At 38.6% G+C, this 13,746-nt stretch overlaps 1 protein-coding gene across 1 annotated transcript in view; it reads left to right on the top strand.

Moving 5' to 3' along the window:
• Positions 1-3,488: 3,488 nt before the first annotated feature.
• acap3a (ArfGAP with coiled-coil, ankyrin repeat and PH domains 3a) overlaps positions 3,489-13,746 on the top strand; it is a 69,114-nt gene continuing 58,856 nt past the window's right edge. Inside the window, 1 exon segment of the mRNA XM_038721905.1 lies at positions 3,489-3,664. Within this exon segment, the coding sequence (XP_038577833.1) occupies positions 3,618-3,664 (47 nt within the window). The 5' untranslated portion in view covers positions 3,489-3,617.

Genomic DNA, 13,746 nt, shown 5'->3' with positions numbered 1-13,746 from the left:
TGCTGTTGCTGTAAAAAAATAAAAAATAAAATTCAGAACAGTATGGAGATTATGTGCACGCTACCAAGTTTGCTCTCAAGTTTCTCCAGCAGTGTGCACTTTCAGACCAGCCGACTGCTGACTCCACAGCTTCATGAAGAAGCAGTAGGTGCTTTGATCTCAGATTAGTTAAAGGAACTGGGGGTGAGGAAAGAGGGAGAGGAGGGATGGTGGGGGGAATCATCTGTTTTAGTCACCAAAGCAGGGAAGGACTTTTATGCAAGAAGGGAAAACAGAGCTGTTATATTGGCGGAGAAGCTGCTTTTAGCAGCTCAGGCTTCTTTTGTAACAGTTGATAGTTCTGGTTTTATAATTTAATCTATAGTGGAATTCATTTGCAAGCAAAGAGTCTACAGGTGCTTTAAACTAAACGCTAACATGCTTACAATGACAATGCTAACATGCTGATAGCAGTTATAATGCTTACCATGTTCATCATCATCATGTTAACATGTTAACATGCGAACATTTGCTAATTAGTGCGAAACACAAAGCACAGCTGAGGCCAGTGGGAATGTTCGTTTAGGGAAGTTAAGTTTTATTGAACCAACTATTGGACAAAATAACATTTTGACCTGATGATGACACTCGATGAATAGTCAAGGGATCACCAAAGTTATTGCAATTCATCATGAATGTCTATGCCAAGTTTGATGGCAATCCATCAAATAGTTGTTGAGACATTGAACTCATAACTACAAATGTGAAGGAAAAATAACAAGATCATTTATGTCAGTCCATCCAATAGATATTGAGATATTTTGTACTGGACCAAAGTGGTGGACCAGCCGTCCAACACTGCCATCCGTTGAGCCACTGCCACAACTGATCTGTCTGCATTGTTCCTCTGAGAATCAAAGACTGATGTATTTAGTCAAGACACCACTGCTGAGAGTGGATGAGATCATCTCCATTCATGGCCTGAGCCGCAGCCTTTTTAAAGCCGGGATCGGAAGGAACAATGGCGCTCCATGAAAACCTACAGTGAAATCCCAAGCAGGCGCTCTTTCTCCAAGCATTCCCATTTCCTGTGAATTAATAATAGGCTTGGAGAAATGGATTCACTCTCATTTAGTAGCTGCATGGGAAAGTAGATATATATAGCAACCACCGGATGTGTTAAAGGTGTACAGGTTTCTTTAAAGTTATTTGAAATAAAGCAATTAGTTTCAATGAGTGAGTGTTTTACATACGGTAAATAGATTTTCACAGCTTACACTTCAGTAAATTGTGTCTGACATACTATACTGTATCAAAGGCAAGAAAAAGATGAGAGGGTTGAAGCTTTTTCGTGGGCGTTTGCTTATTCATTGCTGCAGAGTATAAAAATACCTCTCATTAGTTACTGAAAATACAAAGAATACAGCAGAAGGAGCGTGATCGTGATTATCAGCACAGGAAACTAAAATAGAACCTGTTGTTATTTTCAACCTTTCTTTTTGCTCTTTCAATAGAAAACGATGAAAAATGACTGAATCTCGGAATTATATAATGTTCTTATGTAGGCTAATTAACTATAAGAGATTATTCTTCAGGATTTGTATTCATTCAAAGGAGTTTGAACGTGACGTCACGCTCCACTAGTTCTCATGCAGAGGGCCCAGCGTGTGTTGCTTTCAAGTGCTGTCGGATATGTAAAACTTCTCATGACTTTAAAGCAAAACGACACTGTGCAGCTGTTACATGACGGGATTTCCTTTTTACACAACTGTGTGTTTTACATCGATGATGCGTGGTGCTCAAACACAGTCAAGATGGACTCAAATGTTAGACTATTTAATGTGAAGATAAAACCATATTATCATCCGTTTGCTGCTTTTACATTTACCCCAGACACAAATTTAAGAAAAATGCACTGCAGAATGTTTGGGGTGTTTACGTGTTTGTATATGTATATAAATAACAGTATATATTGTTATATTTTATTTTACATAATACCTTAATATCCACTTAATTATACGTTAAATTCTGTGTGTTTAGCATGAAGGGACTACAAACTTCCTTTCGTTATACAACCTCATGCTGTTCAATGACAAATAACTACCTTGTACCTTGTATTCCAAGTCCATTCTTGAGATACTTGAAAACATGAATTTAATGCTACTTTATACCATTAAATTTCAGAAGGAAATAATCTACTTTTTACTCCACTACATTTATTTGACATCTGTAGTTGTTACTTTGATTATTTATCTTTTATATACAAAACATATTATGAATGAATATGCATTTCTTGTCAATGAATATACCCAATAGTATGTGAAATAGTTATAGAAATAGAAACAAAAATATTATATGTCATATTATACTACTTACTTAGATTACATGTGATACTTTACGTACCTTTTTTCATTTAATACTTATGTACTTTGTACTTTACTTATGTAAAATTTTCTATCTTTACTTGTCACTTTCACATTATGGTTTTGTAAATTGAACTAAAATTAGATTCATTTATAGCATCAAATCTAAACTGAACTGATGGACTGTAAGTACATCCTTTAAAGTGAAACACTATAACTTGTTATACTGTGACAATAAACCTACCTTCCTATCTACCTACCTACTTCCAGACATCTACAAAGTTTACAGAATGTTGAGGTACTTGTACTTTACTTGAGTATTTCCATTTTCTACTTTACACCACTACATCTCAGAGGCAGATATTTCACTTTTACTTCACTACATTTATTTACTGATTTTGGTCACTAGTTACTTTTCAGTTTCATGTTAATAAAATATAATCAACAAATAAATTATGATGTATTATTCCTGACAAGAGTTTATTAATCCAATGGGGAAATTCACAAGCTGCACATTAGTATATAACGCAATTCAAATTAGCTCCACCTTCACCAGCTGAAAAATGTAAGTGATGTACACACTAATGCATCAATAATTACAATATACTAATATAATAGCCTTTACGTTATTATAAAATGGGCCATTCTACATAATGAGTATTTTTACTTTTGGTACTTTAAGTATACTTTGATGGTCTACTTTTGAACTTTTATGTAAGTAAAATTGTTGAATGCATGACTGTATACATTGTGGTATTCCTACTTTTACTTAGGTAGAAGATCTGAGTACTACATTAATGTGTGGTGCAGTGGAGTAAATGTAAACGTGGGTAGATTAATCTGCAAAATTGCACCGTATACATTCATAATGTTTTATGTATGTAAAGTCTTAATTTTGTATTTTCTACAAATTTCAAATGTAGAGGTAACAAGTGGCAAAACAATGGATGTTATTAAGTACTTAAGTACAGAAGGCTACTTGAGTAAATCCTACTTTTCACCACTGATCATTTTCCAGTAAAAGAAGCTAAATATGTCACAGGCTGAAAAAGCGTACATCAGACGTGGCAGCTTAAAAATCCGAGCCTAGCAGAAGTACTGGAAGGCAACACAGGGTCCAGTACTGACTGAGGCAGCTCTGGAGCTTCAGAGCGGGACTGCTGCATGAGTGGAAGACTAGGGGAAGAATCTCTGTATCGGATACTTACATCTCTGCTTTACTCTGCCCGGGACATGAAATCTGTATTTTAAGCGCGTTAAAAACTCCAGCCCAAGATGACGGTGGATTTTGAAGAATGTATTAAAGATTCACCCCGGTTCAGGTAAGGACATGGATCTGAGTATTATCCTTTGCTCGTTAAACTGCCTCAATTCTCATACAAGACTGTACTGATTTCTGGTGTTTGCGTGTTGGTTAATTCACATTATTCATTCCACACGTTTAATGCAAGTGCGATGTGTCCATGTGTCTTCTCTAGTCTATTGCATGTTGGACTACATTGCGACACGTTGTAGCCTAACTCCTTAAATCTCAATGGGATTAATACTTTGATCCGATAAATTGTGTCAGGATTACAATTAGAGTCAGATTTGTGAGTATTTCACAGCCTCCCAGTCAGTCATGTCTAAGACAGTAGGCATGATGATGAGCAATGCAGCCATATGAGTTGTCACATGGGCTGAGATGCAGCTGCAGAGATCAAAGTATTCACTTTGTCAGATTATTTCACTGCTTTCCCCTTTTTGCTTCCATACTTTTCTGTTTTTTATCAGCATTCCTTTGACACTGAAGATGGTGTTCAGGAGATCATTGTAATAAAAAAAACATGGAAGGATAAATGGAGAAGCTTCACTTTAGTGCTTTATAAAAGGAATTCCCCTTAAATCTGTATTAATTTCCCTTATAAATTAGCCAAAAGCATTAAGAGCCAGTTAAACTAGAGCTGCAACTATGATTTTTCTTTCTTTATTGATTAATTGATTAATCATCTGGTCTGTAGAATGTCAGAAAATGTGAAAAATGCCTCTAACAATGATGCCTTCAAATGTCTTCTTTTGTTTTGACATTATAAAGACAAAAGGGCTCATTGAGTAGTCAGGAATAAAGCACTAAAGTTGCAGCCATAAAAACAAGAAGCCGATATGATTCAACTGAAAGTCAATGGATTTTCATTGTTATTTTAATTGTTGATTAACCTGCAGAATGTTTCCTTGATTAACCTGTTAAACCCTGAAGTACTGAAGTAATCTGAGAAAAATCATAATTTCCAACCTTCCAAAACCCAAGGGCATCCAGTTACTTTCACATTAGACAAAGATAAGCAGGAAATCTTCACAACTGTGAAGCTGGAACAATGAATGTTTGGGATTTTTGCTTAAAAGTGACTTAAATGATGAATCAATTACTCATTTTTGGTATAGTCGATCTATCAGCTCTAGTTCAAACAGTGTCTCTAATCACTGGAATCAGAGGAAACTGAAGGTTTCCCCACACAGCCTGTGCCAAAGCCCCTGACCGCCATGCACCAAAGGTTACATAAATAAGGCAGGAATTTTCTACACCCACATCTAAACCTGGTCTTCTGCTCCCATGGAGTCAAGGGGGGATCTTTTACACGTGTGCAGTGGTGGACGATCCTTTACTTTAATAAAGCATGCTTGGTGCATGTTTCCTTTATGTAACATAACGTTATTTTATAAATACACATAAATGTAGATAGACTGTATTAAACAAGTGAAACAATATTTTTCTACAACTTTGAACTGTTCTATGATAATATTTTGACTGATTATCAGTAAACATTTGCACATTTCTAGAGGCGCCGGTGCCATTATTCGTGTATTTTGGGTTGCTGGCAGCTTTACTCTTTCTTAAGCTGACAAAATGAGAAGTCAGACTCATAGCTAAGTTTGTGTTGGAAGACATCATAGCCTAAAACAAAGACAAAAAGGAATGCGTACAAAGTCTGCAAAAATTAGTGAGTCCAGAGGGAGTCTGGGACTGACATATTATTATATATGACATTATCACATTGTTAACACTGATGCATCAATGTGTTAGCAGCAAGGTGTAGTTTTAAAAACTCTATATACAGTTAAGTAGATTAGGTAGAAGGTTGTGCCCCTTCAAAAGGTCACAAGATAAATCTGAGGGGTCGTGCATGATTAATGAGATAGGAAAGAAGAAAATTCTACTGCACACATTTGTATTCATATTTTGGACATTTCTCTAATCTTTGCTGTTTCTAAAAAAAATATTGGATAATTCTATATTTTTGGGCCTTGAACAGTTATTAAAATTAAACCATGGGAGAAGTTTACAGAGGAAATCACTCTTTGGTGGAACTGCTAACCACTCATAGACATTTGAAACAAGACCAGTAGCTCCAACTAGACACTGTTGAAAGGAGTTTTACTGTATTTGTTGTACTGTAAGGAGTCACGAGCCTGGTTTAATCTTTAACAATGCATTGTATGTTATAAACATATCATATGTCTTTCATATAAAATCTTAATCTTGAAAGGTAATTATAGCTGTTGTAGAGTAAAAAGTTCAATATTTACCTCTGAAGTAGTGTAAAATAGAAATACCCAAGTAAGTACCACAAAAAGAAGAAAGTACTTAAAAAAATATTTGAGTAAATATACTTAGTTACTTTCCAACACTGCACTTGTGTGTGCTCCCTGAGATAAAATCTCTTCTCCCAAATCAAAGACTTCCAGACTTAGCAGCAGCATCTTAATGACTGCCATCTGGGCTGGAGAACAGCACATCTCAGGAAGCGCTGAGTGAAGGGTATTTGCACTAACCTTCTCCTTCTTGTTGTTTCATATGCTAAGCAGCGAGGTTACAGCAAGACAAACTGCATGCTACAGAGTCACCTACCTCATTATTTAGAGCTCTACAACGCCTCACTGTTTACTTTTTTTTTTTTCATGAATGGGTGGAAAGAGTTGTCTCTTATCTGACTGGAGCTGTGAATGTGGATTGAAAATATGCCTCCTCTGTATACTTGTGCAGATGTTTCACAGTGGCTTGAGGGGAACAAACACCCACTCCTATACGCCTTATGTTCAGTCATTGCGAGCTTTTCCCCCAGTTTATGTTGAGTCTTTTATCCGCTACCCAGTATGTTTAAATGACTAGAAGAGAACGCTCTAGAAGAGATTAAATAAATGCATGTTCTTGTAGCCACTGAAATCTGTAACAGTGTTTTCAGAGAGCATTAAAATGCCTCCTTTGTGGAGCTAAATGCAGCTCTGTGTAGTGTTATGTAACACTGCTGGAGGTGGATGACTGGAAGGAAGCAACATGCTCAGAATACAGGAAAATCAAGGCTTACCACTATTAGGATTGGCATGACAGTCTGGTTCCCGCATGTGTAAAATCATGCAAGAAATCAGTTCAGTGCATTTATCACTCACATGTCCCAGCCTTCTCTACTTGTTTGCTCAACCTTGGACCATAAAGAGGACATAGTAGACAATTAGGTTCTTCTTCTCTGATTTAAATCTACTGTTACTGTTGTTAAGCACGTTACAACATGATGAATCACCAGTACGGTTCAGGGCTCGGAGATCTCTTGAACAAACTGTATGTATTTGGTGTTTAGTCTCTATGGATACTCCGAGTTGGACAGATGTGCAATTCCAGCCAGTGATGCTCTCCACATCTGTTTTGGGAAAGTGGTCTGTGATGATTACACGGCCGCAGGAACTCCTGTGTTTGTGTTTGCTCCAGCACAACATTGGCAACACGCAACGTTTGAGCTGTTTTCTCCCCACTGACACGTTAATTTGAGGTCACACTCACATACTGATGGAGGATAATGTAAATGGACCTCACTCATGTAGCAACAAGTAGGCTACCTTATGTTGTGGTTCACTGAAGTATAAACTTTTAAATAAGCTGGAATAAATGGATAACTTTGAGCACTTTTAAACGTATCTGTGAAGCCATTGTCTGACCTTTATTTCTCAGCCACCTGGTTGTACTTTTATATGCTAGAAGCTTGATGAAAGTGACTGACATCTCACCGTGCTAGTGATGAAGTTGCTATAGAATTGTTATAGAATCAAGCTTTATGGCTATTTATTTCTTTATTGCTATTGTTGGTGTTCATTTAATTACACATAATGAGCTGTCGAAAAATGGGCTCTGAGAAGCTGCGAGAGTACATTTTTGGTTGGTCTGGTTTGATGAAGAATTCTGACATCTGAGAAGCTTTGAGCTGTATGTTCCCAGTGTCCAAGTCGTGGAGAGCCGCACAAACCGTCGCCTCTGGTGTTATTGGATTGTTTTGATTTGTTGGTGAACTGATCGGTTAGCATATTTGGCCGTCCATCAAAATATGCTTTTACAGCTTCATTATGGTTGTGTATATATCGTTTTTCTACAACAAAGTGCATTACCTGCAGCGTATTACTGACCATGAGCAGGTCGTAGTGATTCAGGAGGCATCTGGATATCATTTCTCTCAGACTACTTTTAGTGTTAAAAGGCTTTGTGAATTTCTCTTAGACCAAAAACTTGTTCAACCTAAAATTAAGACTCACACTCTTCTTATATTTATGAGTTTCGCCTAACTTGGCCACTTACAGCTGCTTTTAGCCTTCAGGATGTTTTGTGATTACAGTCCCTGAACCTCTGTGAATGCCTCTACTATTTATGCTGAGCTTTAGAAGATATTTGATTAACGCGCTCTTTGCTGTTTGGCGGGACTTTCAGCATCCTTGCTGATCTGTTCATGTGGCCTAACAGTCTTTTATGCAGAATATGTCTATTGTTCAGCGAGCTTCTTACTTCCGCTGAGAGACAGACTCTTTCTTTCTCTGCATGTGAATGGCCCCCGGGGAAGAGAGCCCAGATGATCCTTCCTCCCTTCCCATGTGAACTCCTGGGGGCAGAGAGCTGAGGCGAGGCCCGCTTCATGGTGATGGGTTTGTCATTGAGTCACTGAGCAGAGCAGGGAGCCTCGACAGACAGGGAATCCGAGGCCAATGACCTGTTGTGCTCACTGCTAGTGCGTCTCCAGCGTCTCAATGACTGGATGGATGGAACTGTGACACAAAGTCAGATGATGGGGGGGGTTATGTCAAACCCAAGGAGATGCCTGGTCGGTAGGATTGTAGAGCATCTGGTGTAATGTCTCGCTTTGTGAGACATGAATTAGCTACGCATGTTTAGTGGAAATGTAAGTGAATAATAAGAGATTATGTTAGTAAGTTGTATGCAGAGGACAAACTACGGTATATATATATGAACTATTTAAAATAAGTAGAAGTGAAACAAATTGGTCAAGTATTTAGTCCAACAAAAACATACATACATGCTTAATATCATTGTTAACTGAATATCTTTTGGCTTTGGACTGTTGGTTGACAAAAAGGAGCAATTTCAAGATGTCACCTTGGACTCCTGGTAATTGTGATTTGTCAAAACAAATAATCGGCACATTAATCAATCATGAAATTAATCTTTAGTGCCAGTCCTAAAAAAAATAAGATGATATGATTCCACTAAGAGTCAATAGATAAGATTAATAAACTGATGACAAAATAGTGGAAAATGCCCATCACAGTTTCCTAAAACCAAAGGTGTTCAAAAATACTCAGTTTACTACCACATAAGACAAATAATACAGCCAATCTTCACAGCTGAGAGAGGATGTTCATATTGTCATAACACAATTCCACCAAGTCAGTAGTTGATCAATACTACTGAATTATTGCTCAGCTCTATAAAAGCAATGACTTTCCTAAATTTACACAGTGATGTTGGTTTGTTGTGTTCCACGTTCATTATGAAATGCTGTGTTACTGCACTTTTCCACAGTTTATCTACATCCGACTGCTTAGATTAAGATGAGCTCCTTTATACACCCTGTGCATTGTGGTGTGAGCTGGACTCATTTTGCCTCTGGATTTTGATGTTCTCTAACCATCTCTTTCCTTCATTGGGGGACGTAATGTATTGCAGGATTTCATTCGCTGAATTTGTATTTAGTGCACGTTGTGTACCGAGAGGAGCCCTTCAGTTGAGCACCCCGATTTCATATGCTGCTCCATCAACAGCAACAACAAGGCGGGCGCACTGTGTTCTGACAGAACGCTCTGTGTTTACATTGATGATGCTTGGCGCTTAAAGTGTATGGACACTGTTTCCCAAATGTTTGCTTTTTATGCTTTTTATGTGAAGGTGAAAACCATATTGTCATGAGTGTCTTGCTGTTTATATTCCCCCAGAGGCAAATCAAAAAATCCCTTGCAGATTTTTTCCCGAGGTGTATGTGTGTCTGCGTGTATGTAGGTAATGTATATAAATTACTGTATAGGCCAATATTGTTTTATTTTATACGTTACCCTAGTCTAATATAAATTTACCTATGAACCTAAATTTACCTATGTCTATGTGTGTAGCACGAAGGGAACTTTCATTTCGCTGTACAACATTGTGTGGTATAATGATAAATAAATTACCTTGGTCCTTGATCCTTGATATTGATGTCTGGTCTTGCTCATGTATAAAGAACTGCACACAACTACTATGTATATTAAATTCAAAATACACACCGAAAACATCTAAAGTGAGCCCCAATTATTTGGACTCCAGGCACTTTGAATTCCAGGCTCATCCGGTTCATCGCTGTTTGTGACTGTAACAAACCCTTTTTGGGAAGTTGGAGGTTGTTTTCTTGTGTTTCTGGAAGATCTGCATCTCCAGCTGTGTGGAGCTGGAAGGGATTTCTGCTGACTGCGTGGTCTTGTTGCTTCTGCTCTATTTCAGACTGACCTCCTTCCATCTTAAATCTGTGTCAGTGGCCCTTCTGTTCTGTCAAGACTGCTCCTCCCAAGACTGTGACTTTGGCCAGTTAAGGGTGGGGGACCCAACCATTATTTAATTGGGGGAAGAAAACAGTTGACTGACATCAAGCTGGTCTCCGTCACATCCATCTTCTCATGCAGCTGCAGCTGATATCATTTACATACATCATTTACAGATAAAGAAGTGCTCTGTTGCTTTTTTAAATGAATGACCTCTGCTTGTGATTTGCGCATTAGATGCATTAAACTCATGCTCTACTACCTTCTCCCCCCATCAATGTGAGTTTATTCTGCTATTTTAATTTTCACTTGATTTAATGACGAGAAAGCTCAGTGGCGCTGGCCTGCGGGCAATATCTCCATCCTGTTAAAGGGCGTCAGTGAACTCCAGGTAATGAAAGTGACAGGGATTAAAGCACTTGTGTGTAGTTTGATGGTCTTTGTGTTTTAATCAGGGATTGTCCCACATTCGCCTGTTCAAATCCCTGGACGGCAAGGTGTCACACCTGGAGGCTTAACATCCAATTGGTGTCATCCTGATGTGAAGGGCTGCAAACAGATCTAATGATACACAGAACAATATCATTTTTTTTACCACAGCGCTGCTGCCCTCCTACTGAGCAGACACGGCACCATTAGCTGTAAAGGCTTTCATCTTTTTAAATGAGACCAGATGAAGGGCTTTTGCCAGTTGGAACCTCAAAGCTGGATTGGCTTGAGACCAGAGTTCCTCCTGCTCAGTGTATAATAAGGTGACGGATCCCAATGACATGCCATGGACACTTCTTTTCTGTTCAATTGTTGGAATTTATGAAGGCACTATAAATAATTTTCAGATTTCATACACATAAAGTGTCGGAGGGTAAATATAGTGCGCTATATTGACTATAGTGCATTATATTTACCCTCCACCACTTTATGTGGTGGACACCATCACTCCTATAACTAGGAAAACAATCAATTCAGCCTAGTGTATCCAACACATTAAGAATGACCAGTCAATACTACCTTTTTGAATGTCAAAAAAGCAACATGTTATAATTTTTACAATTATATATCTTGAAATGGCAGAACATGCTCTCCTGAATGAGGTCACAGAACATTTTAATTATTTTATACAGTTCTGCCTAAGGTATTATACTAGGTCTATTTATATGTTCTATCCAGGAAGTTAATTGATGATTTATGTAAATGGAGATTAATCCCTGGTGAAAAGCTTTAGGATACAGAGATGATGTCATCCCTGAGCCTTTTGTGATGAAGGACGGGACTCGCTGCGTGAGCCCTGGCTGTCCCTCTCTTTTATTTGAATGAATAGCAAGACATTTCACACAGTGCTGACACAAAAAGCCATGAAAAGCAGGGTGCTACATGCTGAACACTAATGCTAATCTGCTTCTGTCGGACATCCTGAGAGATGAAAAAGACCTTGATCGGTCAGCACACAACCGGCAAGAGTGTGAACAGTTTATTAAGTGCAATGAAATCTAATAGCCAGCACTCATGGCCGCTACTTTGCTCACTCCTTCTTGTTTCTCTTTCAAATGAGCCATCCGGTGTTGCCACCGGTTGCGCATGCTGTACCGCAGACATTGAATCAGCACTATGGCAACATCCTGAGCCCTAAATGATGGATGAGTTGTAGTAAATTGACATTAGTATTCCTATCACAACCCATGGCGAATGAGACCAGCAATGACTAATGCGAGGCAGGGGAGTCAAAAAACAAGAGCTGGGCCAGCGAGTGCAGTATCACACTCACACTGGAACACGCTGAGCAGATTTTTAATGCCAATAATCCCAGCCTTTGGTTTTACTTCACAGTGTGGGTGAACAAAATCGTGCTCATAACTCTGCATTTGTTTTCCCTAGCAGATTGGATTATGTTAATGGGGGCCGAACATCTGATCTCAATTCTGTATGGCTGTAGATATCAGATGTCTCATACGGTTTAGAAGGGCAAATCCACTTTTCCCTTGATATGTGAGAGAAGGGCTCCAATTTGTTCAGAGACAGGCCTGATCATGTGTTTTGTACCTGGGGTGGCACAGACAGAAAAATCTAGAAACATGAGAGAAATGTGGAAAATTTGTATATCAGAGCATAGCTAACAACAGGTTGCTGGAATCCCTTGTATTTGGATTAGTATCATCTGTGCACCTCCAACACTTTCGGACACTGCACGGACGGAGTTAAGCCTCAGCTGCAACGTGACTCCATGGAGGGCTGCCGGTTATGCCTTGTGAACTATAATTCTGACTCAATATAAATAGTCTGACTAATGTTTCTGGTGGATTATCCATACTGTAAAGTAGAGCTGTCAGATGTACTGCAGAAAAGGCTAGCATAATACAACAGGACAGTAGTGAAGTTCTTTTCCTCGCTACTCTGATTTCTCTCTTTTTTTTGTTGCTTTCACATCACGTTAACTGAATAGTTAACGTGATGTGGGAAATACGATTTTTGCTTTCTGATGGAGAGTTAGATAAGAAGACTGATCGCCTCTTACATTTGTGCATTAAATATGAAGCTACAGCTGCTTAGCTTAGCATAAAGATTATTAACCGGGGAAACAGCCAGTCTGGCACTATCCAAAGGTAACCAAAGCCCTCTACCAGCACCTCTAAAACTTATTAACTAAGCATTTGTTTCATTTGTACAAAACCTGGAGTGAAAAATTGATATTCGCTATTTTACAGTTTGCCAAATTATTTTATCAAACTATTTTATTTAGCATTCTTGGAGTCTCCACTGGTCAAGCCAAGAAATAGTCTATTACATATAATAGTTGTTTACACACTTTTACAGTTTTTGTACAAATGAACCCAACAAGATATAATGTGTAATGACCAAGCTTTAGAGGTGCTGCTGGGTAGATTTTTGTTACTTTTGGACAGAGGCAGGTCAGCTATTTCGCTCTGTTTCCAGCCTTCATGCTACGCTATGCTAGCAAACACTTTGCACTTATCCTGGGGTTTTATGAATCTGCTTCATAAACCTACTTAATTAGGAAGAAGTAGAAAGACTGGATGGAAATAACCAGGGGTTTTGGTGAATTTTGAGATCAGTCAGAGGCTGAGCTGAACGTGAACACACGGGAAAACACAAATGGTCATTGTGATCGTTGAGAGCAAGCTGCAGCTAACATCTGTACATTTCGTAAATTGTCTGTTTTGGTTAAAACAGCACAGTTTTGTTCAAGTGACAAGTCAAATAAATCTGTGTCAGGATTTCTCATTAGGAGGGCAGTGTGTTTAGCCTGGACACTAATTCAGCGACCGCCTTTTTACATTCAAGATAGAACACTAATTGGAAAATACCCAATTTCTGCCTCCGTCCTATCTTGTGGCCCAACCCTCAACTGTGTTTTTAGACTGTGCCGGAGGAGATAATTTGCTCTCCAGTCAAAGGCAGCATGTGAGGAACTGTCCCCTAAGCGAGACAGTGACTGGACTTGGCTCTTTGGTCTTGGCTTTGCGTCATTTGTCAGCAGACTCACAGACAGAAGACACAATGACTTGTATTTGGTCTGAACCACTACATTCTTGATAAATAAAATAAACTTTGCACATATCTGTGT

This window comes from Micropterus salmoides, unplaced genomic scaffold (genome assembly GCF_014851395.1).
Source record: "Micropterus salmoides isolate LMB-PRFRI ecotype aquatic unplaced genomic scaffold, ASM1485139v1 Ms_hic_scaffold_16, whole genome shotgun sequence".
Classification (NCBI taxonomy): Eukaryota; Metazoa; Chordata; class Actinopteri; order Centrarchiformes; family Centrarchidae; genus Micropterus; species Micropterus salmoides.
This window is presented reverse-complemented; position numbering and strand designations above follow the sequence as displayed.